Source organism: Molothrus ater, chromosome 10, assembly GCF_012460135.2.
Source record: "Molothrus ater isolate BHLD 08-10-18 breed brown headed cowbird chromosome 10, BPBGC_Mater_1.1, whole genome shotgun sequence".
Taxonomy (NCBI): Eukaryota; Metazoa; Chordata; class Aves; order Passeriformes; family Icteridae; genus Molothrus; species Molothrus ater.
This window is the reverse complement of record NC_050487.2, coordinates 9377814-9405661: the sequence shown is the minus strand read 5'-3', so window position 1 is coordinate 9405661 and position 27848 is coordinate 9377814. Positions and strand designations below refer to the sequence as shown.

The following is a 27848-nucleotide window of genomic DNA, read 5'->3' as shown; positions in this document are numbered from 1 at the left end:
TTCTCCTATTTCTGCTTCACTGCCTCTGGTCATGGAGAGATTCTTCCAGCAGGTTGACAAGCACTATGGAACAAGTGGCACCTTAAATCACTGATGGTTCACAAAGCACATTGAAATAAACGTGGATCAACCACTTTGGCCTTCAGATGATCTCAGTCTGTGAGGTGTCTCCGTATTCAGGCCCCTTTTTACTGCCCTGAGATTGCTCCTTATGCACTTCACTGAAAGCCAGCACTGGCACATTTTCCTGCTGTCATCAGCACAGAAACCACAGCAAAGCCACAGGACAGAACACACACCCAAACGATCTGGAGGTCACAGCCTTGCAGGGACAACAGACATGGGTGAGCATTTTAAGCAAGCAGGCTGAATGTTTCCAGTAGATTGGTTGGTTTGGTTAGGTTTTGGGTTTTTTTTTTTCCATCCCACTCCTACATTTTACCATATTTAATCTGGAATCTCACCTTATGTGAGAAGATGATGAAAGATGTTGCTGAAAGCCAGGCCATCTGCAGCCTGTGCCAATTTTGGTAGTGTTTTAGGTCAAGAAACAACTTAGAAGTGAGCATATCCACTGAATCCATATTCAGCTGTCACATTTGAAGTTTTTAACATGTAGATGTTTCAACATGAAGTGACCATTAATTTTAGTTACTTTTAAAATTACATATCAAAAGCCAAAATTTGCACTTGGCCTTTTAAATTCATTTCACAGAAAAAACCCCAACCAAACAAAACCAAACAACTCTGATTTTGGTTTTAGTTGGAAAGTAAAATTCAAAAAATGCAGAATTTCCTACAAAACAGAATTTCAAAAGTCTACATAATGCTTTTTCAATTCCTCACAATTATTTTGTAGGAGGAAAACATAACTGTGAAGCTGAGAAAAAAATTTCTCATGGTATACTTAGCTATTACCTAATGATCTGTAGAGCAAAAAGGCACAAAGACAATAGGTGCTGGGTTATTATTTGATGCATTTGGAGGTATTAGACCAGGAGAATTCTAAACACTTGGAATATTTTTACTTTTGTGTGACTTATCTTATGTGCTTCTTTGCCTTGCTTTGATCTCCTCTTCTTCAGACCACCATTCTTGAGCTCTGTTCAGTAAACAGGGAAAATTGTGGGGATCTCTACCCACAGATTTCAAAGCAGGCAGCTTCTAACTCTCAGCATGCTCTTGCCTGCTGCTCAGATTAGAAATGGAAAAAAGCAACATTATGCAATATTTCTGCTAGAGTACACACAGGCCTAATATGTTCTTTAGGTGGTTTAAGAAAGCAGGAGATAGAAGTTTCTGTCAGTCTAGGGAAGGTAATTTTTTGAACAAACAAGAAACTAAGACAGGAAGAGAAAAATTATTCCAGCCTTCACAAATTTTTCCTAATATTTCATCCTCTATCAATAGGAGGAAATAATCTCCAGATGCTAATATGAGTGTACCAGCTTTTTATTAAAAAATGCAAATATGAATTTCCTTTTCTTTTACATGGCAGCTCCAATGTTTCAAAGGCTAATATGCTGAGAGCAATCATATTTCATATGTTACTTTATTTAGTAAATATCATAGCACAACAAGTATACAAACACTACTGTAAGTAGTCAAAGCTGCGCTCCAATCACCCAAAAACCCTTCTGATTTTGTACCAAGTATATTCACTCAGTTTAAATAGAACCTAGTAGCCTCCAACAGACACCTGAACTCATCTGCAATGCTTGTTCTAAACAGAGTGAATAAGGATTGAAAGAAAGCTCCTGTAATTGTGTTTTCATTTGTACAAATGCCTTTCTGAGGAGCTGCAGGCCCATGCCAGGTGGCAGCAGCTCTCTTCTGGAGCACAGGGCAAAGCTTGGCTCTGACACTGAGAAAAGCAGCTCTGCCTTGTGCACCAGGCTTGTGCTGTGATGGGATTTGCAGCTGCCAGAGGACCCCAGCTCTGGAGCTTTCCACCCAGGCCACCTCCTGGGTCACTGTCCCCCAGCCCCTGCAGTCTCCTGCCTCCCTCCCCTCTGGCTCAGGGAGCAGGAGGTACCACAACACTATTTACATGCACACCAGACCCTGCATAGCAGTAAACCCCAGTAGTGAGCAACGGCTGGTTCTTCTGCCCCATGAAACACATCCAGGACAATGACTGACAGGGACAGAGAGCACTGAGCTCAGGTGAACACCTCTGCTGGTCATGTGGAATTTGACCTCACACCATAGAAACCCTCCAGGCAGGTTTATTACAAGTTTGTGAAATCAGACACAATCAAGTACCAAAAAAGCACAACAAATGTGTCAAGCGTACTGAAGGCCAGCAGGCATACTGACAGATTTTTCCACCAAAAGGAGAAGAATTTTATTCTATCTCAATGCAAGAAATCCCGGTATAAACCAGCATATGGAATGATAAAAGACTTCCTAAAAAATTATTCAAAAAACAATGGCAAAGTGCTGTTTATTTTCACACAGAGGCTGAACTATAAGCCATTTAATCACGGAATTGACCTTGCAGTTGGTGGTTTAGTGAGACTGGACAGCAGGAGATGTGCTAGGAAAAACAATGCTTGCTATCCACTACCTCAGGAACTGGATTACTGTGGTTAATATATATATATGTGTGTGTGTGTGTAAACTAACTGTTAATAGGCTCTGAGCAATTTTTTTAATTAATAAAAACCACAAACAGCCATAGATTTCATTAAGACAAATCTTAAGGTCTCTTTTGCAAGTAGTATCAACTAAAATCACTAAACAGCATCACCTTGTGTCAATAACAGCACTAGAGTGTACATTCCAGTCATTTACAAGGCACTTTATGATAGAAGGTCTACAATAAATATGCAGTTCTGATGGCCTTGCCATTAAAGACTGAAAAAAGCTTTTTCCATCCCCTTATTTACATGAAATGGACAAAAAAGGTTAGAAATAACCAACCTCCCTTTCTATTTTTCTGTCACTGCATTTCACTTGCTCTCAAAGAACACCCCAAAGTAATTCTGAAAAATTAAAGGAAAAACAATATAGAAAAAAGTTATGAGATTCTGTACAAAGAGGAGGGGGAAATCTACTGATTCAATTATTTTCCATCTCAACAGCTGGGCATCCAGAAATTAAAATGTATAAAGGAATATCGTTTTTCTTACCCTATTTTTCCTGACTATTCATTTATTTTGAAGTAGAACAAAAGTTGTCAAATGAAAACAAACCAAACAAGTCAGAAAGTTTGCAGCAAATCCCTTCAAGGCATGGCATGTCCTTACATTAAGGACTTCTGCAGCAAGACACAGCCCTTGGGGTGTCAGTGCAGTCACAGGAGAACACCCGGGGATCACAGACTTCACCCCCTCTCTTTAGGCAGTGCCTTGGTGTCACATGTGGCAGCCAACTGCAGATCCCTGGGACCCCGTGGAGAGAAGAAGCAACCTCCAGGCAGCCCTTGCTGAACTCCCTTAGCCTGAGAGAGCCTCCCAGAGCAGTCAGAAGGTGCCAGGAGGAAAACTGGGACTTCATCCTTTAGCTTCCCAATATAGGCTTCTGCTGCTGAATTTCCACCTCTGGAAATTAAAATACTCTATTACCCAGGCCAGTGTGCCTGCAGCCTTCTTGCTTCTGATGGAGACTTTAAAACATGGATTTAATCAGAACTAAACCAAGACTACTTCTGCAGCCACAAAGATCAGAGAATGAGCCAGAGTGACACTGAGGGGCCAAAGCTGTCTCCCTAAAACTCCTGTGCTTCCCAAAAGAGATGGCTCAGAAGGTGGCCAACCTCTAAAAGAAGGGCTTGCCAGATAAAGTTGTTCTGGGACAATTTTTCTGGGGAAGTGACCTGCAGCTTGGCTTTGCTAAAGCTTGGTAAAGCCATCTACATTCGTACATCCCAATGAATTTCAGTGATCAGAAAGAGTCACAGCTCTTTCTGGGCTGAGGTGCTGAGGCCAAAGACCACACTCCAGGACAACATCCCACTAATGCACCTGTATGGAGATACTTCCGCACTAGAGAGTGTTAGAGATGCTGATTGAACAGGGACTCAGATTTGAGCTCACTATTCAGCTGGTGAGAACTGCTTATTCCTTAGTATTGTGGGGATTTCTTTAATTTTACAGCTAGGATTTCACATTGGCTAAAAATAAATATTTATTTCCATTAAAGAAAGAGTAATGGAAGAAGTTGCCATTCTGAAAACAGAGGAGAAACCTCTGCTTCTCTCTGTTTACTGCCCATATTTAATTTACCAGATGCATGTCTTAAAAACCAAGAAATTTAATAGCATAGGATGACATAAATCTTATATTGCCTACATAATAGACATTATGACACCAAGAAATGAAAACTTCATTGTGGCACAAACTACATTTGTACCCAATATTAATTGCAGTATTTATCTCAAAGTGCAAACCAACACAAAACATTTTGGAGAAAGAGACATAAAAAGTCAACAACACATGCTGGTCAACCTTACATTAACATGAGCATGCATTAATAATGACATCATAACACAGGAACACTGAACGCTGCTACTTTTAAAGAATGGATAATTTTCAAGCAAGCTCAGCTGTTAATTCTCTTACTAGAAACACTGCATATTTCTATGCATTTCTTTTTTCAGTTTTTTTTTTTTTGTTTTTTGGGGATTTTTTTGTGTCATCAGTTAAAGTGAATATAATGAATATTTGGAGAGTGAGAGGGAAATGACAATAATGGATATTAGACATTTTGGAAGAAACCAGAGGCCAAAGCTCTCTTCCAAATACCCTTAAAACTGCATTTGTCACTTCCAAATACCCTTAAAACTGCATTTGACAAGAAAATGCATTCAGCTTATTTTGTGCATAGCTTAGAATTCAGGGCAGCCCACAGCTCTCCCCCTTCCAAGTGTTTGGGAATGGTAAACAAATTGGCAGATAATTACATTCCGTCTCTTAGCAACCCTAAACGTCTTGCAATGAAGTTATTGGGCTTTTTTTTCTGATGTGTACTTGTAATGACATTATTTCCACAAATTTTAGACCCATCCCAACAAACCCACTTCATACAGAACATCCTAGATCAGCATTCAGTTTAATGGCAGCAAAGATCAGTTAGTGAAAGCTACCATCTTGTTTGTAATCTCTTGGGAAGACAATTCACAATAAATATATACTGAGAACAAACAAATGACTAAGTAGGAAAAGGCTAGTCAAAATATTTTGTCATGAGCCTAAATAGCCTTTTCCACTACCATAACTGCAAACAAACAATACAGAAACCTGTGGTTTAAACTCAAACCTTTAGACAACAAAGTTCATTAGTTTACTGAATTAATGAAATTTGAAATTTTACAATAGAAGAGAAGTTTGAGCCAGTTTCTCAGTAAAAGAGTTGATTGTGGTAATCTTTTCTGAAAATGCAATCCCACTTGTAGGCATGAAGGAATTCTAAAAAGCCAGTTCATGAAAGGGGAAATATTGCTGCCACTCCTCCCCTTCTGCAGACGCAGCACAACAGAGCAGCAGCAGACTGCTGGGAGCGGTTGTCAAAATCTTCACTACATTTTAGTGGAGTGGAGAGGGCCTTTGTTCAGTGCCTGCCCTGGAAAGACATAATCTCCAAGTTTCCTTTCCCTCCTAATAACACATCAGAATAGGTATCAACAACAAAAAATAAGACGAAAAATCAGTACTGTCATATAAATACAATAAAAACAGTAACCTAGAATACATTGTTCTGTCAAAAGAGTTTTACTACACATTCCCTTACATGTCTCCTTTTTTAAAGGCTGATTTTCTATTAGAATCTGTGTACAATCACTGGCAGATATGCATGGATAAACACTTTGTCACTGTGTCCTTAGTAACAAAGATAATATTGCTTCTCTGTTTAGTGGTTGATTTAGGTACAAGTATCTCTCTAAATTAATTCCCAAAGCAGGTTATTGTTCCCCTACCATAGATCTTCTCCAAAATGGTAACCAAATAATAAACTCATTTGTAGCAGGAAGAACAAGCAGTCTCTCACTGAATAGTGTTAATTATCAGTATTTGCACCTTAACTGATTACTTAGGAAATGAAGATGAAAATCTGACAGCCTGGAACTGGACACTGAAAATAGATTTTCCTCAAGTGCAAGAGCAACACCATAAATCACAAAAATTAACTTCAGCACAGGGACTTAGGAGTTGGTTTCTCTATAATGCTTGATAAATTACATCTGCATAGCAGACAGGAGCCTAAATAACTTCAAGGGGTTTTGGTAATAACTAAGACAAATGAAGTATTTCACAGTGTTTTGTTGCTGTGCAGTGTTCTCCGTTCCAGTCAGGCAGCTGGTGGTGTAGCTGGGCTCACACAAAGTTCTTGATACAAAAATCTCAGGCTCCAACTAGATGAGAAACAAAAACCGCATCACTTGAGTCAGGCATCTGACAGAGGAGAGGCAAAGAGAAGGAGAAAGTGATTCCTTTCCATTGTTTCAGTAAAGATCAGTTTTTCAGGAGCTCCTTTCCGTGTACAAACAGTGCCAGTGGGCAGACACTGACAGCAGCATGTGCTGCACCTGCCCTACAGCACAGGAACCAGGGCAGCTCTGCACTGCACACCACCACTCATTCCTGGGAGACTGCAGCCCTCCAGATTTCCTGATCAAATGCCACACATAGCTCCTTTTAAACAAGATAACTTAGGGAAAACTTCTATCAGTCTATATTTTGCTGGGGAAGGAGTCAGAGCAATGTCATTGTCATCATCATCAGGTCTAAGAGGAAGCATGTAAAGGAACAAAGGTGCTTTTGGAATGCTTTGTTGATGATGGAATGGACCTGGGTTAGTTTTGATTTTTTTGCTCTGTCCTCATTTACTCTTCTGAAATCTATTAGAATCTAGGGGGTGACAGCAACAAAGGTTTCCAGGAAAACAATATATTCAGTGTAGTTCACTCAACTGCAATGTGCTCCTTAATATCTAATTTAAAAAGTCCTACTTATAAACCTCACTACTTTATCTTCGCACATAGATTTTTTTCCATTGAAAGACAGAAGGAAAAAAAAAAAATCTATGAGCCAAGCCTTTTCAACCTTCATCCATTTTTTTAAATGCTCAAAGGCATGTAAGAGGAGAAGAAACAATGCAAGCAAGATGATGCGGGTGAAAGCAGCGATGCTCAGAGCCAGTGTCCCTTTAAGGAGCTGCCTGGGCTGGAGCAGTCACATGGGCACTGGTGTGTGTGTGGCTCTGTGCTCACTAAGCCATGCAGCTCCTGGCTGCACCAGCCAAAGTGTGTCATGTGAGCCAGGGGTTGCCATGGCGAGCACGAATGCGGCTCCCATCCGCTACGGCGCCCAGGCAGCGCAATTCAGATCAGCAATGCACAAATGTGATTTCCTAGGGGAAAAAACCCTGCACTTTGCTTTGCCTAACAGTTTGGATATAAAGCTGAAATAATTAAAATTGTCTCTGAAATTGTATTTATGATAAACTGCTGAAAAAACCTTTTAATTTCAGAACAATAGCTATGTAACAAACACTAGCAGTTCAATCTTCGATAGCAGCCACGTTTTGGCATAAGCTGCAGTACATGAATTTCAGAATATTTTTCCATTTAAATACCAAGAATGTTGAACTTCTTCAGAAAAGAAGAACTGGAGATGGCTGTTCCAGTGAAATAAAAACCATGTCAAATCAACCCTAAAATTCACTCATTACATTTCTTAATGTGGTAATCTACACACAGGCTGACGTTCAACACAGGAAATTTCTGTGAAAGGTGTTCCTGACACTGAGGTAGCATTTTATCATCAGAGTCCTAACATCTGCTACCAAAATTAAGCATCTTGCTAATACAGCAGGCTAATGAAGACCTGCATCATATGGGCTGCCATTGCTGACTTGGTGATGGAATGCAGCTGGAGCTACTTGCAACCCAAAGGCAGGTTTATTGAGGGATTCTCTTTCTGTAGGGGTAGCCGTAGGACTGCCAGCTTGAGGTGAATTCCAGCAAGGCACTTTCAGGAACCTCACTATAACACAAGGATCTAACATAAAGTGTTGAGAGACCTCTGCATTACCATGGCCTTCAGTGTTTAGTACACATACAGGGGATATTCCTGTGTGCTACTGGTTTCAGAGAAAAGATATTCAAGTCTTGAAATAATCTGAGATAGAGACTCTACACAATAATTTAGAAGGAGTCTAACCATAAAAAGTGAGTGCCCAAGCCTCTGAGAAATTCTGTAAAAGCAGACAACCTCAAAGTAATTGAAATTTTTAATGAAAGTCAGCCCTTTGTCTCCATGTTTATATAAGTGCCTGAAAAGGGATAACTTGTATTGAAAAAGAATTCATTCTCTCAGTATCTCCTTCCCACAAGAAGACCAAATAAAAATTCCATTTTAGTTAAAGCCAGATAGACTCACCATACCCCTAACTCTGCCCATCACTTATAAGAGGCTGCTCTCAAACCTTACAGCATCACTCAGCCTGTAATTGCTACCAGCTCAGGGCACATGGAAATACAGAGCTCTTTCAGCACAGGAAGATCATGGTGTTGTCTTTGTTCTTTCCCCTCATTAGAAGATACTCTGTTGGGGCTTCATGGGTTAATTTCAGATTATTCTCTTTTTTTAACCTTATGCTTTTTACTGCACCCTTACACATCTCACTTCCAGCACATACTATAGGTTTTTTTTCCAATAGCAATAAAATCCATTGCAAATCACTTGCTGATTTAAAGGAATCAGAGTACTAAAGCACAAAGTGATGCTCCAGGATTTCCTCTCCATTAGAGTGGACAGCATTTAGCATCAATTGCTATTATTTTTAATCGGATGTCCGAAAAACTGAAGATCTACATCACTACTGATCCAATCAAGATGCTTCTCCCACAATAAAATTACATAACAGATTACATGAATTTTTACTGAATCTACCTTGAATCTCTCTGCCTACAGCAGATGAATATAAAAATCTAACTACTAAAAAATTGGATGTAGTCTCAGGATGAAAATAATTGATTTTGTTGTGCTACTGAGTTTTCTTAATGACAAAATTGTTAATATCTCACTCAAATTCATCTCATCACCAAAAATTAGAAAAATGAGATCACCAGTCAGACTCCTACTAATGTGCTTTTGGTGTTAGCAGACTAAGTTTTTAATTAGCCTCTCTTGGTTTACTTACTGTGGATGGCTGCAGGATTGTCTCACATCAGAGTCACAAAACTGAGCATGAGATAAATAACTTCTCACACTCCTCAATACCTCTCCTTCAGCCCTGAGCATTCTACAAACAGCAGGAATTTGCTACCCCATAGCTGCACACCGAGAAGCAAAACAAACTTTTTGTTTAATTATAGACGATTATTCTCTAGATGAGCTACATTTTTAAACAATCTCTTTTTGCAGTAGCAAAGGACTCAGCAGTTTCCTTTTGTCTTTAAAGATTCAATTAAAAGTATGTTTCCGAAATTAAATTACAGCATGAAATTAGCTAAGGGTATGAAATACAGCATTTGCCCTGGCATTCAGGGGAAGGCTGTTCAAAGCAATTCACTTAATGGCTCCAACATGTGATCTCAACTTAATAACTAAAGTGCCCTCAGCTCACAGAGGATCTACTGGGGAGATGCGCCCTGTATAATCCACCAAAAAGAGAAATGGATTAAACCCAGGTAAATCTTATTAATTTATGGAAAACCTTGCAGTTACCCTCATTTTTGATCTTTAAAATGTTGCCATTTTGTCAAGAAACACACTTGTTGGCAGGAATATTTCTGTGGGTTTTAGCTGGCTTTGGCCTTCTCAATGTTGACACATTCCAGAAACATCTGCTGGAGTCCATTGGAAGTGTTTGCTGCTCTGCAGCCTTCAGAGAGAGCTGCTGGATGTAATTCATCACAACCACTGGGGACACACTGCAGTTTATTCTGTGCTCCACTAATATAGGGAAGGAAATGAGCAGGCCCCTAATTCCTCAGGTTCCCCTTTAGTCACCTGTTGAGTGCAATTTCAGCTCATGCTGTGAGCTGTCTTTGCTCTGCATGCACTAGGGTAGTGTTTCAGAGCAATTTCCATTTGGGGTCCTTGGGTACTGTGCAATAAAAAGGGAAATGCAAACCAATTCCACTGACACCCACCTTCTGTGGGACCACAGCAGCTCTCTCTGCTCATTCCCAGGCTCCTGGCAGCTCACAGGGGGCTGCAGCACCTGCCCCAGCCCAGCAGGGCCCTCCTGAGGGCTCTACTCTTCCTGAAGGGAGGCCTGAGCTCAGGATACACCACACAAAAGTCTTTTTTAGTTGGTTGGTGTCATGGGGGGCTTTTTGTGTTGAGGGCTTTGTGCATTTATTTGCTTTTATATATATTTTTAACTGACTTTACTTATGATTGCAACTTAAATTAGAGTAGAAAGCCAGAAGGAAAAATAAAAGCATTCTCAAATTAACTATAAAACCCACAGCTAATAATGTCTCTGCAATCCATTTCTTCTCTAATCTCTCCTTGCTCCTATTTTAATCCAATCACACGAAAATCTAATAGCGCACATGCATATTCCTCTTTTCATACAAATTTTAGCCACTAATACAACATAACTTGACAAGATGCCCTTCATTTGATGCTTCTGTTGCAGAAGTGATATGACATTCTCTTTTTCCAGGGACACACCCAAGAACAGACTCTCTAATTCTGGCTAAGGAAATAAACATCCCAATTAAATAATCAAGTATCATGCATATTTCCCTCTGAAAGAATAGAAATAAATAAATAAATAAAAGTCTGCATAGCTGTCAGGAGGGTGCTGAGGAGAACATGCAAAGGGCACAGATGCCTGCCAGCTGGATAGGGCTTAAAGCAATCTTTATTAATATTAAATCCAGCCAAATACAGCTGTGATTCATGGCCCTGAAAAGAGCAATGAACTGAGCTATTTTGCTCAAAGGAAACATTTGTTTTTCCTCAACTTTATGAACAGTTATTGTTTAATGATAGATTTTCCTGAAGATACAGAAAGATTCACTCTTACTATTCTAATGCTGGCACAAGGCATCAGCTCTGCTGGGTTCTCAGACTGGGGCTGTGTGTTCCCAGTGTCTAGGACCATGGCTAGCTGCAATTTTGCTACAGTGGGCTGTAAGATTTCTTTTTACGTGTTTTTTGTTCAAGTATCTGTCCTCCAGGTTGCAACACGTGCTCTAAATTTGGGTCACAGGCAATTACAAACTTTGTCAGGGGTCCATGAACTTCAGCATGGAGCATTTTTGATTACTGGAAAGCTTGAGCCAGATCTATGCTTTTAATTTGCGTTGAATTGTGCTGTATTACTGAATGTATTCCTCTATTAATGAAGTCCATCCTGAAACAGTTATAAAAAATTCATCTGGGCATGCTTGAGAACAGTCTTCCTTATTTTTTATCCAGTCTTCATAACAACAGTTTTAATTAAATTCTGCTTTACTCTTTGCAATTTTGTAACATACTTGAAGATATTTTCCAAACAAATGCAAACCTTTGATTCCATATAATGGCACCACCAGAACTCTACAGGATTACGCAAAATATGGACTTCTACAGCTCTACATGCATCTCTCCTGCTGAGAGGGCTTTTTGGGTTAGCGGAAATGCAGGATAATTTTAACTACATCCTGTAGTTGATGAGTAACCAAAAGATAGTGAAAGAAGAGACTGGAAATAGAAGTGAGAACAAATGGCTACATGCTGTCCATTAATATCCACAGAGCCCCAGCCTCTCCCAGCAGCAGTGAGCCAAGGGCTGTGTCCAGAGGTACAGCACACCTCCAGGGTGACTCAGCCTGATGGGAGCACACACCCAGATGGGCTCAGAGCCAGGCCAGCTCACCCACTGACGCAGGTGGTCAGGCAGCCCTGAGAGTACCAACAGCTTCCAGACACTTCCACTGGGTTTTAACAAGAATAGGGGACTGGAATCCCTTTAGAAGCCTTCCAGGCTGTCTATGACCCCACACTCCTAAAGTGCTTTTAAACAGAGCAGATGAATCTTGAGAGAAAAAAAACACACCCACCATAGTGGATCAGTCTGAGCAATTAGTGGAACAATGAAGGGAAAGAGACCATGTAAACTTCCTGAGAAGAAGTAAAAGTTGTAGGTAGAAGCCCTAAAAAGGAAGAGTTTGTGAAAATAACATCAAGGTTTAGATAGGAAAGTGATAATGATTTCTGCTTTATTTCCTCGGTCTTTTGGATTGTGAGGCTGGATATCAGCCTCTCTGGTAAATTTTAAATTACATTAATCACATGACTGTTCTAAAATAAAACTTCTCAGAATAACAGCAATATAAAATAGTTTGCATTGTGTCTGTTGTTTATTTCGTGTGGCAACAACACAGGCAGCCATATGGATACGAGCATTTGGAAGGGAGGATTTGTTGGCTAGATCATCACATCTGTTTACTTATAAAAGCAACAAAAATACATTTGGAGGTCACTCACTTCAAAACCATTTTTCTTACTCTTGATGAAAATAAACCTATTAATGTTACTCTTTCTACACTGAACCAATTACAAGACACCCCAGGATATTTTCATGAGAAAAGGATTTTGAAATCATAGAAAAATTAGTCTCTATAACACCTCATCAGCCATTTCCACCATAACAGTGGTATCAGAGCAATAACTTAATCTAGGATGAAATGAGCATGCAACATGTCCAGGAGGAAGATAAAGAAAACAACAGTGCCATAGTTAAGCTTCCTCATAGCACAAACCTTTTGATCAAAGGAGCACATACCACTGACCTCATATCGAGAAATGACATTCATCAAGTGAACTCAGATTTGAATTTAAAACAAAAACAAATAGAAAAGCCTCAAAACAAACCCAAACAAAACCCCAAACAAACAAAAAACCCCCACAACTTACATCAACACACTGAGACAAAAACAATGGATTAACAAGTTTGTAATGTATAATATCTCAATTTTTTTACAGGTATTTCAGCTGAGGCTCTCACCATGACCCATAATATTTAATGCACTTCCTTCATAATTTTTTTTGAGGTCAGGCTATAAGCATACTGTAATCTAGCAAGCATAATTATTCCTGCAAATTTAGAAAGGCGCAGCTTACTACCCAGAATTTCAACTACAGACCGATGTTCAGAAAAAAGAAATGAAAATACTTTCACCTAAAGTATTGTTCTGATTTCAAGACAAAATTATAAAAATTCATTTCATAATGAAATTATTTTAGGTTATTTTTTATTCTGGTAAAAATACTTTGGTAAAAACTCTTCAGCATGTCCATATAGTCTAAGATTACAGACATTTTCTCAGCTGAACAGAGCTTTTGGCAGTGAATAATCCCATGCATAGAAATCTTTTTATATTTTCTTGCTGTCACCCACGCTTGAAAACACAAGTTTTAGCTAAAGGACACAAAATTTACGTCTTGTTCACGAGGGAAACTAAGGATAGGAATGCCAGAAAACTACAGAAAGATAATACCTGAATTCAATTACTTCCATGACCATTTCAAAGCAGAAAAAAAAGCAAGAGAAAAATATGATCTTACTTTTGCTGATGGGTCAGTCTTCAGTACTTGGTTTGCCAAAGAAAGGAGAGGTTATGTTGACAGCTGTTCATTACAATTCCTTCTTTACTACAAGAGCTTAACTCTGCCACTGGCTGGCTGGCCCATTTCTGCTAGCTTTAGCACACAACAGTGCCCCTAAAAGCTCCTCCTCTTGACAGCATCTGTCTGGATACAAGCACAAGCAAGGCTTTCCATAGAGCCATTTAGGTCCTGGGAACAAGCTACAAGTAAGGGAAACCATTAGAAGTAAATATTTTGATGACTAAGTCCAGGATTTGGCAGGCAGAAATTCATGCCCACTGATACCACCAGCTTTACATTAGAGTAGTCACATCTTCACAGTGTTACAAGTGAAAATTATTTCCCTGACAATAACTTGAATGATTCACAAAAAATAGAAGCCAGACCTTTGAAAGCACGCACTCTGATTTATGCAGCATGTCCAAGTCTTCAGGGAAGGAGGTCTTCTTACCAGGCTTTTATATTTGTGCAATTAAAAAGGGGGAAAACATTGGTGAAGTGTCCACACAAAACATTAATAACATATCTAAATATGTGCATGTCAGTTATGGATCAGTCAGAAAGCAATTGCTAATTCCAACAAATGCCCTAGATAAACTCCAAATACTCACCTTTTTCCTGGCACCCACGATAGCTGAGGCAAATCTACCTTCTGTTCCCAGAAATGCTGCCTACAGCTGATATTGTATCATGGCAAATGTACATCCCATGGTATTGCCGGTGAAAATGATACTGCTCCATAACTTTATTTGCAATTTATAGGCTTTGTGGGCAATATGCCAGTGCCTTCTCTTAATCTGGACACAGCTCTCTGAGTAGACAATGATCATGTAATTAGACCAGATGAATAAAAGATGGAAGAAAAATCATCTATACATTAGGTCCTATATACCTACATATTTATTGTGCCTTACTCTCATCTACTAATCAGCACATTAACCTTGTTTTCTCCGCATGAGCGCTAAGAACCATACTAAAATTAGGTCAGAAATTCAGATCAGATCAGCTGACTCAGCCCAGCAAGATTAGACAAAGACTAGTTGCTGTTATTTTTCCCAATCCAACACGCTGTGTTTATCCTGCAATGTACAATGGATCCATACATTTTTCCCCACAATTAACCTATCAAAGCCAGACACCATGAGACAGCAATCACACTGAAGGTACATCAGTGCTACTGAAGAAACACAACCCAATGCATCCTTTGGAAAGCAAAGTGTACAATCAAACAGTATTTTTAAGGTCATTTTTCAGATCTTGTTTCAAACTGCTCAGACTAATGCATTTCAATGAACTTTAGTCATTCAGCATAGTTATGAGATGATTTAGGTAAATAACAGCTGCTTCTAAATAGTGTTGTGTGTGAATACCACCACTTTATTAGACAAAGTATTACTCATTATTATCTTGTTAATATACACAAACAGCCTTCTTCTAATAGAGGCCATCTGAACACTAAAATTGAATAGCTTCTAAATAATTCAATAATTGGACTAGCAGATAATTCTCTGTAGGTGCCAAAGGCTTCTGGCTGCCTTATTTTGATTCTCATATGCAAAAAGAAGAGTATTTTTAGGACCCCCTCTCCTTCCCAAAAATCTACCTGCAGTTAATCACAGGGGATGGCTCCCTTGTTGCTAAGGAGACTGTTTTCAGCTACTGGGAGTCCCCAGACTGGTAACAGTTCCCACTGCACATGTGCACCACTTGCTATCTAGGCCACGTTCTCAGGAATTAGGGATAATATAAATATCCACCAAGACAAGGTAAAGACATAAAGAATATAGTACAGTACAAAGAAGAAATCAGTGATCCTACTTTATGTTTCCTGACTGCTGCATTTCAATAGACAACAGGGTCTTGGATGAAACTCTGGCAGTTACTAGAGGGAGCCAACTCAATTGCAATCAGCCTAAGTGACTTCAGACACCATGATTCCTTTGGTCAAATCAGGTATTTTCCCTTGGTCTTGCTTTTAGTTTTTCCAACCAAAGGTTGATCTCATGTATCTTTTTTTACCTCTCCAAGTTTACAAGGGAGAAAGCAAAAAAGACTTAAAGAAAGTGCTTTTCAAGATTTCCTGAGGTGTTTTCCCATATTGTTTCCTCAGGCAGACATTGTTCCTCCCCTCAATGTTATTGAGATAAGCCAAGTGGGGAGGTGTCACAGCACATGCCCCAGTTAAGATAGCCACAACATACAGAGTATCAATACACAATTTCAGAAAGCTTTAAGCATTCTCCCATACACAGTAACACCATACCTCATCAGAAGGCTTCAGGCTTCTGCCCACACAGAGTAACATCAGAGCACTTCAGAAGGCTGCAAGCATCTGCCCTCCTTGTTCTTTAGCCCAGCCTTTTATCCCCTCCTGTTGATGCACTGCACCTGTGTGCCCTCTGCTCCCTTTGGTGGTTGGGCAGTGCCCCTGGGCACTCCATGGCTCATTGCTGTCAGTGCTGCTCACCTGCTGCTCACAGCTGAAACCAACTGGGGATGAGGCTGGGCCGGCCCTATCCTAATTACCCCAAACTGTGTGCCTACAGGGAGGGATCAGAGGGGATCACTGCAAACAGTTTCCCACAGAAGAGCACTGTACTGAGGAAATGTTATCTCCAAACCACATACAAATACATGCTGTTCCTCTAATAAGCCTACTCTGTTGGTAGGTCCTCTACCTCCTGTCTTCTGGCTCTATGACTGAGGATAAATATTCTGTTCTCATTGATCTCAGCTGAGTGTGGGCAAGAATTTCATGGTTTGGCTCAGCCCTAAATCATCTGTACTTCTCCAGAGCTCTTCATCAAATCGCTTTGCCAGGATCAATGAACAAAACCACACAAACCAACCACACCGTAGGAAATACTGTCACTACTATTCAAATGATGTAGAAGAGCTTGGCTAGAGGACTATAAAGAAACAGGTAGGTCCAAAAGTTACTCTCTCGTGTCCCAAGAAACCTATTCATAACAAAATCTGTTCTGGTACTTAGTAACTTTTATGGTCACACATATAAAAGTACATGCAAGCAGATTAGCCAGAGTACAGCCTAATTGGCTGTATTCACCTTAATTTCACATTAATCTTATCACTCCAATGAAATTACTGACAATCCAAATAGTTCCACTTCCTCGAACATAAAGCAGCCATATTTTTGCTTTAAATTCCTTCATCTCCCTCCTCTCTCAAACTGTGTGCTGCTCTTTTCCTTTTAATGTTCCATCAAAATTATCAGACTACCGAGGCGTTGCTTGAACGTTCACAGCACAGCATGTCTGTTATACCTGGGTGTACAGTACCCAAGACATAGCATAAAATTTAATCACTTAAACTGAAATACAGAAGATTCATGCTGGGGGAAAAAATTCAAAGGACCTCCTATGAGTTTATGCTCAAGCCATCCATTCACATATAAATGTTAAGGATTTGGATGGAGGATTTACTGCTATTGCAGAATTTTACCTTCACCTCTAGAAAAACAATTTTTTGTACTGGCAAACGTGTATGCAATAAATATTTATATCTATCCCATTCAACATTCTTTTCTTCTCCAAGAGGCTACAGAGATTTCATTGATATCCATTGGCACAAGCAGCCAGGTCATGCAAGTGCTCCTCTCATTAACTGTCAATTAAAATCAATGGAATTGTTCAAGAAGAGCTGTTATAGGGTTCTGCCCATCAGGGGCTTGATCCATTTTCCTGTAAGTGATTGCAATATTGTTACTGACTTCAGAGATCACAGAATTGAAAGGAAAATGTAAATAATAGATGCTTTTTAAAAAAAAAAACCTCAGACACCAGTTAGAAGGTTTTGAAAATTTACCAGATTTAAAACATCAGCTCAAGAAGAGTCTATTTTGACCTGTGAGACTGTCCCTGTCTTGCTCACACACAAATACATTTTTGCACAAATTATAAACTGTTCATCTAAAAGCACTAAGGGGATGACAACCCATTTGTCACTAGATCTACATCTATTCCAAGCACTCAAACTTTTTGTTACAAATCACACCTGCTCAAGATGGCACACAGGCTCAAGCAATATCTACACAATGTAAACCACACGTTAGAGGCCTGACAGAGGGCAATGGTCTGTACTGCTTTTGCCAGAAAGCTGCTTAGAAATCAACTGCTCTACACATATTTACCATATCTGAATCCCTTGTTTCTCATTACTCTGCCAGACCACTCATCTTTTTATCAAAATATTTACCGTTTTATTGCTTCTTCTTGTTTTCGGCGTTTTTCGCTCTTTTCTTTCAAGTAAGCCAGGTTTGTTTCATTCCTCATGCGATCATTCTCTCGAGCAATGTCTGATGCATTCTGTATAACCAAGCCATCATAGGCCTTCATCCCCATATCTTCGATATACTGGAGAAAAGCGCCCAAAGTGACCTCCTCCTGATTAGAACTCATCATCTTGCAGGAGATAATGAACAAAGGAAAGCAATGTTTCCTGCAGGTTGAAAAACACATAATACCTTAATCAGTAGGAAAATAGCCTATGGTTTATGACAGCAAGATCATGTCAGTTGTAATTAACATCTCCATAAGAGACAATTTTTCAGACTTTCCCATTGAAAGGATAATAAACAAAGCAATTCAGAAAACAGAACAACATTACTTGAGACAAGAGGAGACAAAACCAAGAGTCTCTTCCTCCAGGCAATGCAGATCCAAAAAATTATATTGTTTAAATCCCAAAAACATTTCCTTCCACCCCTTCCCATTTCCTAGACCCCAGCAGTTGCATAAACACTGCCATCCTGAATCTCAGTTTGAATTGAACTGAGAAGGTTTCCATCACAGGAAAAGAGGTCCTCTTTTACAGTTTAGATAAGGCTGCAACAGAGCAGATTACCAGAAAATAAAATCCTATTCTGACTACCAGAAAAAGTTCTTAATATCTGCAGGATATTCTAAAGTTAAGGTGAAAAACGTTGTTCCGTTTTTTGAAACAAAAAACGTAAAAGCATTCTTCAGGCTCAAAATTCAGAAAGAAATATTGTGAAATATTTTCCTGTATTTCTTATTAATGTGATATAAGCCCATAAGCCATGGTCAGTTGTTGCCTAACATCTTGAAGCTCTAAGAATGGATATGAATGTCCAGCTGAGCTGGTACCTTCAAAACAGACCCTTGAGGTCTCCAAGAATCTGTATTCCAGAGGTAGGACAGACACTGGGGTGTACAGCGTCCCCTGCTAAACACCTCGGAGCAGAAACACTTAGACCCCTGGGTCATTCCTGGGTCTGTGGCAGGCAGCCTAAAAACTCTACAGCAAGGTCCCAAAGGTTTTCCATTCATCAACAGAACTCCTGGGAGTTGCAAGAGCTCGAGTGTATAGACACATCACTAAATACTACAGGAGACTAAAGGCAAGGTAGAATTTCAAGAGACAGACTGTCTATCTCTAAAGTCTGTGCTGGATAGGACTGGATTAAACTTATTAAACTAGTAAAATAGAAGTTAAAAAAATAGGACTGTTCCATTTTATTTTAAATACTGATTATTGTAAGGTCCAGAATATTACAAGCTTGAGCTGCATTACCTGCACACAGCCCCTTGAGAAGCCCTCATCCCCCAGGCAGGGAGTTGGTGCAGGAGCCTCTGAGTGCCTTGCTGGCAGAGCTGGCAGCTGAACTCAGCTCTCTAAGGCACGTTTGCTTATTCACTGCTACAGCATTCCTCCCTTCCCTGAAGAAGGATGGCGTGGCTTCTCGGAATCAGCCTCAGAACATGCCAACACAACAGCTAGAAAAGATCTTATTGAATAGGCAATAAGAATCCTGTCTGCACACTGATTTTAGGGGCAGGGCTCCTGTGGAATCAGTGACAAAAATATTTCCCTTATTTCTTAGTACGAGGTTATATTTCTAATATTTATTACATAACTGGAGAAGTAAAATTCTAGTCTAGATTGGCACTGAAAATAAATATAAATGATCTTAAGGATTCTATAAATCCTCTCTGGGCCTTCAGATCTGGGCCCTGACTCTGAAAATGCAAGGAATGAATAGAGTAGAGAAATGTATTTCTACCCTTGAATGCTTTTCCCCCATTTTGCTTTGGGGGAACTTTTGAAGCTGACAATGGCAACAAGCAGCTAGTTTCAGGCACTAAATACTTTAAAAGCACACTGATAATTTCCCCTTTTTCTCTCGTGCCTGCATATCAAAGTTATTTCTGTACAATTGTAACACAACTGTTAAAATCATGAAGACTCAGAGGATGCCAAGGGTCTTCTCCTATTACCTCTCCTGCCTTCCAAGAACAACCTTTTCTATCAGCTAAGCCTGAACATGAAAATAAGGCTGAGGTTGAGGGTCACTGAAATGATCTTTAAGCATTTTCAAACATGGGTATAAGCATCTCCTACAAATCCCTGCAGGGTAAAAGCAGTGAAGGAGGTCTTAGTGCAGCCCAATGTGCCAGCATGCCATTTCACACAGCTCTGACACTGGAGCTGGCTGGAACTCTGCTGGGCTGGAATATGCATTCAGCCATTCTATATGTTCACCATAAGTAGCACACTGTCTGCACAGGAGGATGTTGGAAGGCTGGCAGTGAGCTGAATAGACTCCATGAATGTTATGATTCTTCAGCAGACATCATTTCAGGCTAATTCCTAACCTTGGTGATCAAGAAAAGCAAGGCCAGATATCAAAGCCCCTTCCTGAGTCTCTCTCTACAGCATGAAGGCTACAAGATTAAAAGCAATGCTAAGAGCACAGACAGCTCTAACTCCCCTTTCTCTAAACTCCTCAAATGATATCTGCTTTTTGATGGTTAAAATCTGGGTTGTTTCCCCAGTAGATTGTTATTTTATTGTGTATTTCATTTTTGACTTTTAGTAAAATCTTTTTTCAGCATATGTTGAATTAAATTCAAAAAAATCTGCACAACAGAGAAATTTCACCCTAGTGACCTGAATGGCAGTATTGTCATTGATTTCTTCAGTGACCATGGTTTACTTCTGAAATATAATAGGAAATTTTATACTGAAGATAACTTCAACAGGGTTTCAATAAATGCAGTTCTCATCCATTTTTCCCCAAGACACATGATATGCTTTACATTGTCTTTTGTGACTCTACTGCATTTCTTCCCTCATTTTTTCCTTTATTTTTGGAGGTCAGAAATGAGCTGAGAATTAAGGATATGCTGAATCTCCTTGTGTTATGATGTTTATTTTTTAAACAGAAGGATGACATCATTTCAGTTGCAAAAGAATTAAATAAAAAACCCTTATTCTGCTTCATGAACTGAGGAGAGACTTTATATTCTGGTTTGCTGCAGATTTTTTTTTTTATTACTAAATGATGCAAAAATTTACTATTTGCTAAATAGATCAAGATCTCTTCTTTGTCTTAACAGGGGCCCAATCCCACAGCAGTACTGAGCAACTGAACTCCTCCTGTGACTGTTGATCCTCATGTGCTTGTGGCACCAAAATCAGTTTGAGGTACTCCTGGGGGTAGCAGGGGACACACAGATATTTCAGAACCTTGAACCTGCTCTTATGGCACTAACTCCAAAAAGTCTCTGTGCAAGCAGCAAGCATCTTCTGATTCAAACCCCTCGTACCTCCTGTGTATGTGGTATTTTACAGTCTCACTACGTTTACTAATAGTGAACAGTTGTGCATGCTATACTTAAGCAGGGATTAAAAATGCAAACAGCAGGAGCAAGAAGCTTAATTAATTGCTGTAAACATTTTTACAGTCTTAGTATTCCTTGGGCAGCACACCAGGACCAATTTTACTTACAGGTATTAATGCCACTTCAGAGAATATGTTACCTTAATGAATGTGCTCAGTAGCTACAACAGGCTGCAATCAACACATATGGCCCCTGGAGTCCTATGCAGTGCCTTTCTGTCCCCCTCCTTGGAAAATAGCTGGACAGCACTGATCAGCTTTTGAGCAAAGGTTAATGACTGGTAAACTCAGGCAGTGAGCAACTCCTAACCATTTGCCAGGGCAGATACAGGCACAAGCAAGGGTTCTGTTTGAGTACATTCATATTTGACTAAAACTCTGCAAATGCAAATGGCTAAATAAGTAACATAGGCTGAGGCCCCACAATCCTGGTATCCCTAACACGTAGGGGTTAGGCATGCACACTGTAGTCAGGGACTTTGTTAGCCACTAACAAGGACTATACACAGTCACCTATGTATTTGTAATCAAGTTGCTTTCGGTGCATTTTATTTTCTGAAATCAAGCAATCCTAGAAAATTATAACTGGCAGTTGCACCACTTGAGAAATTCTTTAGACACTCCTTTCTTTTCCCCTCCTCATTGTGAGGGAACAAAAGGAGACAACAGGGCAGAGGAAGAGCCTTGGAGTTTAGCTATTGAAGCTAACATACTGAGAGGTCAACAAAAATTGTTTGGAGGAACTTGATTCTGGCTGTTCACTGAGCATCTTTGAAAATCCATCCAAGCACAAGGACACAAAGAAGGAATTCTCCATCATGTACACTTTTCTTCTTAAAGACTAGCACTTTGTGGAACCTCACTGAGAAAAACCCACCGTCACATCCATCTTGCTTACTGACACCTGCCCCTCCAGGTACGCCTGGACCAAAGCTCGCACTGGCACAGCTCGTATATTCAGCTGTCAGCATGGGAGGAGTAAAGCAAGAAAGATTTATTTTTTTTTCCTTCCCTGCCAATGCATCTGGTTTACTGGCAAGGGCAAGCAGTCCCCTTCCTGGTTCGCCTAAAAATATTTGCATAACTAAATTCAAGATCATTGTATTGATTCAGATACAATTTCTGTGAGAGCATAGTGCATTGTGTTTCACAGGACGGTTGCATACCTTACTTCTAATCCAACCCTTTGCTCTGATGCCACACACACAGAATTTTGGATCAAACCACCTCCTTTTCACATGATCAGTGTGAAAAATATTGATTTCAGAATATGAGTAATCAACTGAATATCACAGTATCCAAGCAGTGCTACATGTGAAGATTCTGACATGCCGTTCTCTTATTCACATCAGGATCCCCAAAATATCAGTTGCTTTTCAGCTTGCTTGACAGCCATAAGCTGCAGCTGTGCTGCATTGAAAATTGGCAATGCTGACATTAAACTGAAGGAGCTTTTTGAAGTAATGACAAAGGCACTGATTGCCTTCTTCCAAACCAGAGGGATTTTTTTTTTTTAATTTAGCATAGGAGAAGAGACCATGGAAAAACAAGTGTGGGCTTGCCCAAAGTCCTGAGTCCAATCTCAAATTTATCAAGTCCTACTACACACCTCTCCAGTACTGCCTGATTCCCTCCCAAACACTGCCTCCTCTCTTTGAAAGAACATCTGCTTTCTCATTATCTTTTAACTCCCTTCACTAAATTCATTATATCAGAAGGATTCTGCACAAACAGGGATAACCAGCCATTGAACCCTCGAGTCTGAGCTGTTGTATTCTAGCTTCTTGCAAGAATAAAAGCAGACAGGCCAGCTGTATCCAGTTTTTACAAACTGCTGACCACAGCAGCACTAATAAGGACCTAATGGTATTGGGTGTAAAAAAAAAAAAATACTTTCAGTGAATCAAGAAAAAATTAATGAGGGAAAAATATACTAGAGACTACTTCGCAGAACTCTGTCTCCTATCATAACTGTGCCTTATATCAAGTGATATTTTAAATACCCAAACAAGTGAATGTGATGAGACAACTTGCTAAGAAATGCCTTCTAGAGATGCATTCCCTGCTAATTCTTAACAATAAAATGACATTTCTGTTTTCACATACAGTGATCCCCAAAATTATAATGTCAAAGAGGAAAGACCTTCTGAAATAGGCTGCAACTTTCCTACTACATATCATTTGACAACTATATATGCAGCTATTTAAAGAAAAACAATCAAGGAATCACTACTGTCATTTGAAAGTAAAAAATACACTTCATATTCTGGCTAGGATTGCAGATTATATACCTGGTACTCATTGTATTGCACAGCATGAGCTGTGCACCTGGGTGAAATCACTAAAGCTAAGTAGTGCTGAGCCCTTCACTTAAAGAGGTTAAAAGTGTCTCCTTCAGTAGACTGAAATTGCTACTGCATGGGTTTAAAGGAATAGTCAATTTCTGCTGATGTCCTACCCTTCCTAGGGGAAAGCTGTGTTCCCCATAGTTTTAAGAACTAAAAAAAATAGTCTGGGCCTTGAATTTTGGCCCTCTTCCAGGGTGCCTTTTGAAAAGGAGAAAGGTCTTTGCTAACAATGATCCCCTATGACTCCAGGATGTAAAAGCTGTTGTTTACTTTGCAATAAAGCAACACTTCTATCACTTTTATTCCCAGAGGAAAATAAGCCTTCCTCCTAAACGTGTGGATGCTGGACAATTGCAAACCTAGATTCAGAATGGCCAGCACTGAAGTGCAATTATGACTTTTTATCATCCCATTATTATGCAGACGACTTACAAATAACAACAAGAAATAAAACCACACAATAAGCAGACATATACACACATTCTCTATGCAAATAGGAGTGCATTTGGACTCAGAAGAAATCACGAGCTTCTTGCTGATGGACTTATTTTTTTCCTCCTCTTTAAGAAAATGAAATGGAGATTTCACTACCACCAGCATCATGTTAAGGTGCTGTAAAATATTAATGGTGCCGTGGGTCTGATAAGTGACTATCACAGATGTTAGAAATTATTTAAATTAATTCATCAGAAAATAAAAAAAGAATGGTTTTAATTATTTAACAGTGCTTTTTACGAACAAAAAAAAAATCAGCTGCAAAATGTCTTTATTACAAGCACAATCAACATGTGAAGTACACAAAACCAGTCAAATAGACTTCAGCTTTTAGTTTAGCAATGGCTTGATTAATACCTTCTAAAACTACATGCAACCTCATCACTATGCATTCTGACAACTCATTATTTCATTTTGTAATGTTATTTTTTTCATTCTAATTAGCACCATATGTTATTAGCATGCTCATATGATGTATTAAAACAAGTACGTACCAAAATTCAAGTCCACGGGGACCGCTAAGTGCAATAATCAAAGGTGACTTTTGCCTGTAAAAGCCCTTTCCTGTGGTTATCTCAGTGCAGTCGGAAGGGATATTTCAGCACCATAAGAAACAGATTTTCAGTTAGGCTCAGTTTTTTCTTCAGTTAAAGTGCATTAAATCTTGTTGGCAGAATTGCCCAGATTGTAGAATTCGACATCACTATAAGTCAATGTGTTATGTTACAGATCTTCTTAACATACAATTAAAATGGCATGGAAAGTTTGGCTTTAAAAATGAAGTGGAAAGAAAAGACAGGTGCTTGCTTCTTTAAATCCACATTCAGAGAGGAGAGGGTACGGATAACGGGAGGGTATAAACAACACCCTGCGTTGAGGTCCAGCAGAGAAGAAACAGGATGATTTTTACCCACTTTACAACACAGACGATTACAGCACCATCATATGCACTAACACAGAGATTTCTAAGGTGCCTCATTTGAATATGTTCTGTGGAGACAAAAAGAAAGGAATATAAGGAACAGCAAATATCCTATCCAAATGGCTTCTTGCAGCAGGAAAGATGCTTGCTCGCTCATTGCCACTTACAGAAGGTCTGAAACAGTCTGGCTCGTGGCATCGTCTCTGTCTCTCCCCCGTGACTACAGGCAGGCTTGCTCTCTCCAGCTGCCCGGGTCCGTGGATGCTGCTGCTGATTAATCAGGGATTCTCAAACAAAGAGCAAGCCTACCTTCGGGTGCCAGCAGGACTGTGGGGCTCCTCTCCCGCTGCAATCCGGCTGCAACCAGCATCCTAGCACCTCGGACAGCTCCGCCGCGCCGGGCCCATGGACACGCGGCGCGCCGGAGCTGGGGCGCGCCGGGAGCCGGCGCAGCAGCCGCGTCTCTCCTGCCTCCGAGGCTCGGGCGCCGGCACAGCCGCCTAGCTAGGCAACAGTCTCGCCCTTATCGCCACTGCACTGAAGTCTGATTAGCAAATAATCCAGTGGGGGGAAGAGGGGAGGAATCTGCATGAGCAGCACTGTACATCACATGGAGTCTATAGGTAGGAAAGAATATGAAACAACGCCCTTTCCCCCTCCTTCTCCCTTCCCCAAAAAAAAAAGAGGAATTGTTCTTCCACGGAGAATGTATTAGTTAACCTTTAGCCCATATTATGGCTCAAGGAAATGAGTAGCCACTTAAAAGCAACACCTAAGCCTCGGTTTGATACCTCACATTGATGTATCTTTTGCACTCACCCTCACTGAAAAGCAGTGCAAGGCACACAATTACTGCTGACGCAGATGAGAATGCTGCTTGGGGAAGGAGGGGAGGAGCTTCTCAGCCCATCAAAACAACCTCCCACCACCTGCTCCCATTGCACAAGAACAAAACTACGCAGCTCGGACAGACTGAGCGTGACATTTATGCCATTTGCCTTATATTGACATGCACACTCTGGAAAGAAGCATTCTGTTTGAAAAGCATTCAGGGTGAAACTACACAGTTTTATGCTTATCCAGAATTTGTGTAATGGTTTGGAAGAAAACATTTCCTTTCTTCTGAACCGGATCAATCTGTGTTATAGCTCCTCCTTGCAGAGTATGTGCAGTTTTGCTTTCTCTCCCCCAAACCTGCAGCCTGGACACAAAGCAAAAGCATTCACTCCCTGCACCAAAGCCAGGGAAAGGAGTGATGGCTGAATGTGCAGAGATTGCATTATCCCATTGTCAAATGACATTTCATTCTTTCTTCTGTAAGTTACAGGCATATTTTTCTCTAGCATAAATCTTGATTCTGATGCTACAGTAACAGTTGAATTTATTCCTAAAACTAATAAAAGAAATTATGGTCATGGAATGAAATCCTTTCAAAGTAATGCATGTTCATATCAAAAGCTGTGCTGTCACATAAATAAGACCTCACCTTCAGAGCACAGGAGAACTTTTTGCAGATTTACTACCCCACAACTTTTGCAGATTCCTACCCCAGGAATATCAACACTACCCCACATTCAACAGTACTCAAGATAGCCAACTAAACTCATTGAAAAACACAGTGACCACCTTCATGCATTGGAATCACGGCCTGAAGAAAGCCTGATGCTAAAATTGTCTCTCATATTCACTGGTAATATGTTTCATGTGTTTCACTGTAATAATAGTGCACGTCCCAGTACACCTCTTGCAACCTCGTGAAACAGGGAGTGAATTTTCCTCATGATATCCCCAAGAGACTATTTCAAAAGGAAGGGTTACAAAGCTAGAAGAACAGGGTTTGAAGATATGGAGGGCATTTCTTTGTGGTAAGGAAAAAGATCTGGAAGGGAAGTACCTACAGTGTAGAACTGGAGGCAGTCCTGTAAAGAGAGCTCCTTCCCTAGCCCAGAGGCTAGCCCCCAGCTCTGCTTCTGATTTTTTCCTTCCTTGAAGGATACCTTAAGAGCAGCTGTGGCCATATGGTAATTGGGAAACTTTTTAATTTTCATCAGCTGGAGATTCCTGTCACATAATAGTCTCTTATTCCCAATACTTTTTCAGAATTAAAGACCTTCTCTATCTCTGCCCTAAGTCATGCACTGAAAACAGAGAAATTGCACAATCTTCTTTCCAAGTTACTTTAACAAGGCTCTCACTATAGTCATTACAGTTTCATAAGCAACTTGAAGCACTACTACTCTTAATCTCAAAGTGGGAAACACTTGCCTATGTCTTCACCACATGGTTCATCTCAGTAACTGGATTCCCTCTGATACAATCCTTTCCCTGACTACCTATGTTATTGCAGCTTTTTGGCAGTTTCCACATCTTTTCATTCTTGCACCAGGGTTCCTGGGAATAAGGTGTCCATCAGCTATGGAAGGAAATGTCCAGGTTTTTTTTCCAGTAGGACTGTGGGAAGGACACTGGAATTACAACATCTGCAAGGCTGGCAGTTCCATTCCTGTTATTGCACATAAAAGTTTATGATCTAGTGCACAATCCAGGAAAAATCACCTACAGAACTGAACATGGCATTTCCTGCATTAATGACAGAGGGACTGGATCAAAGTTCAGGTAACATGTTTTGTGTTGATCACTGTTTTTTCCACAGGTTTCTGCAGAACAGTGCTACTCACCTTTAAACATCTTTAATGACAACCCTAATGAACCCACAAATGACTTTCACTCCTTGGTTATAAAAGAAGCCTAGTCAGCACAAATATAAACACCTCCACAAATTACTGCCTGTGTTCTCATGCTGCAGAGGCCAACACCTGCCATCCTGGCCTCAAAAAGCCAGCAGTGGAGAGCCATGCATTCCC

At 40.1% G+C, this 27848-nt stretch overlaps 1 protein-coding gene across 3 annotated transcripts in view; it reads right to left on the bottom strand.

The window, feature by feature from the left end:
* NYAP2 (neuronal tyrosine-phosphorylated phosphoinositide-3-kinase adaptor 2) overlaps positions 1-25822 on the bottom strand; it is a 136663-nt gene extending 110841 nt beyond the window's left edge. Inside the window, exons 1-3 of one of the 3 annotated variants that reach the window (XM_036388405.2) lie at positions 25152-25822; positions 24557-25052; positions 17772-18014 (exon numbers count right to left, since the gene is read on the bottom strand). In XM_036388405.2, the coding sequence (XP_036244298.1) occupies positions 17772-17977 (206 nt within the window). In that variant the 5' untranslated portion in view covers positions 17978-18014; positions 24557-25052; positions 25152-25822. Of the gene's footprint in view, positions 1-17771; positions 18015-24556 lie in introns of all 3 variants that reach the window. The other 2 variants (XM_036388407.2, XM_036388404.2) reach the window with 2 other exon arrangements.
* Positions 25823-27848: the final 2026 nt, after the last annotated feature.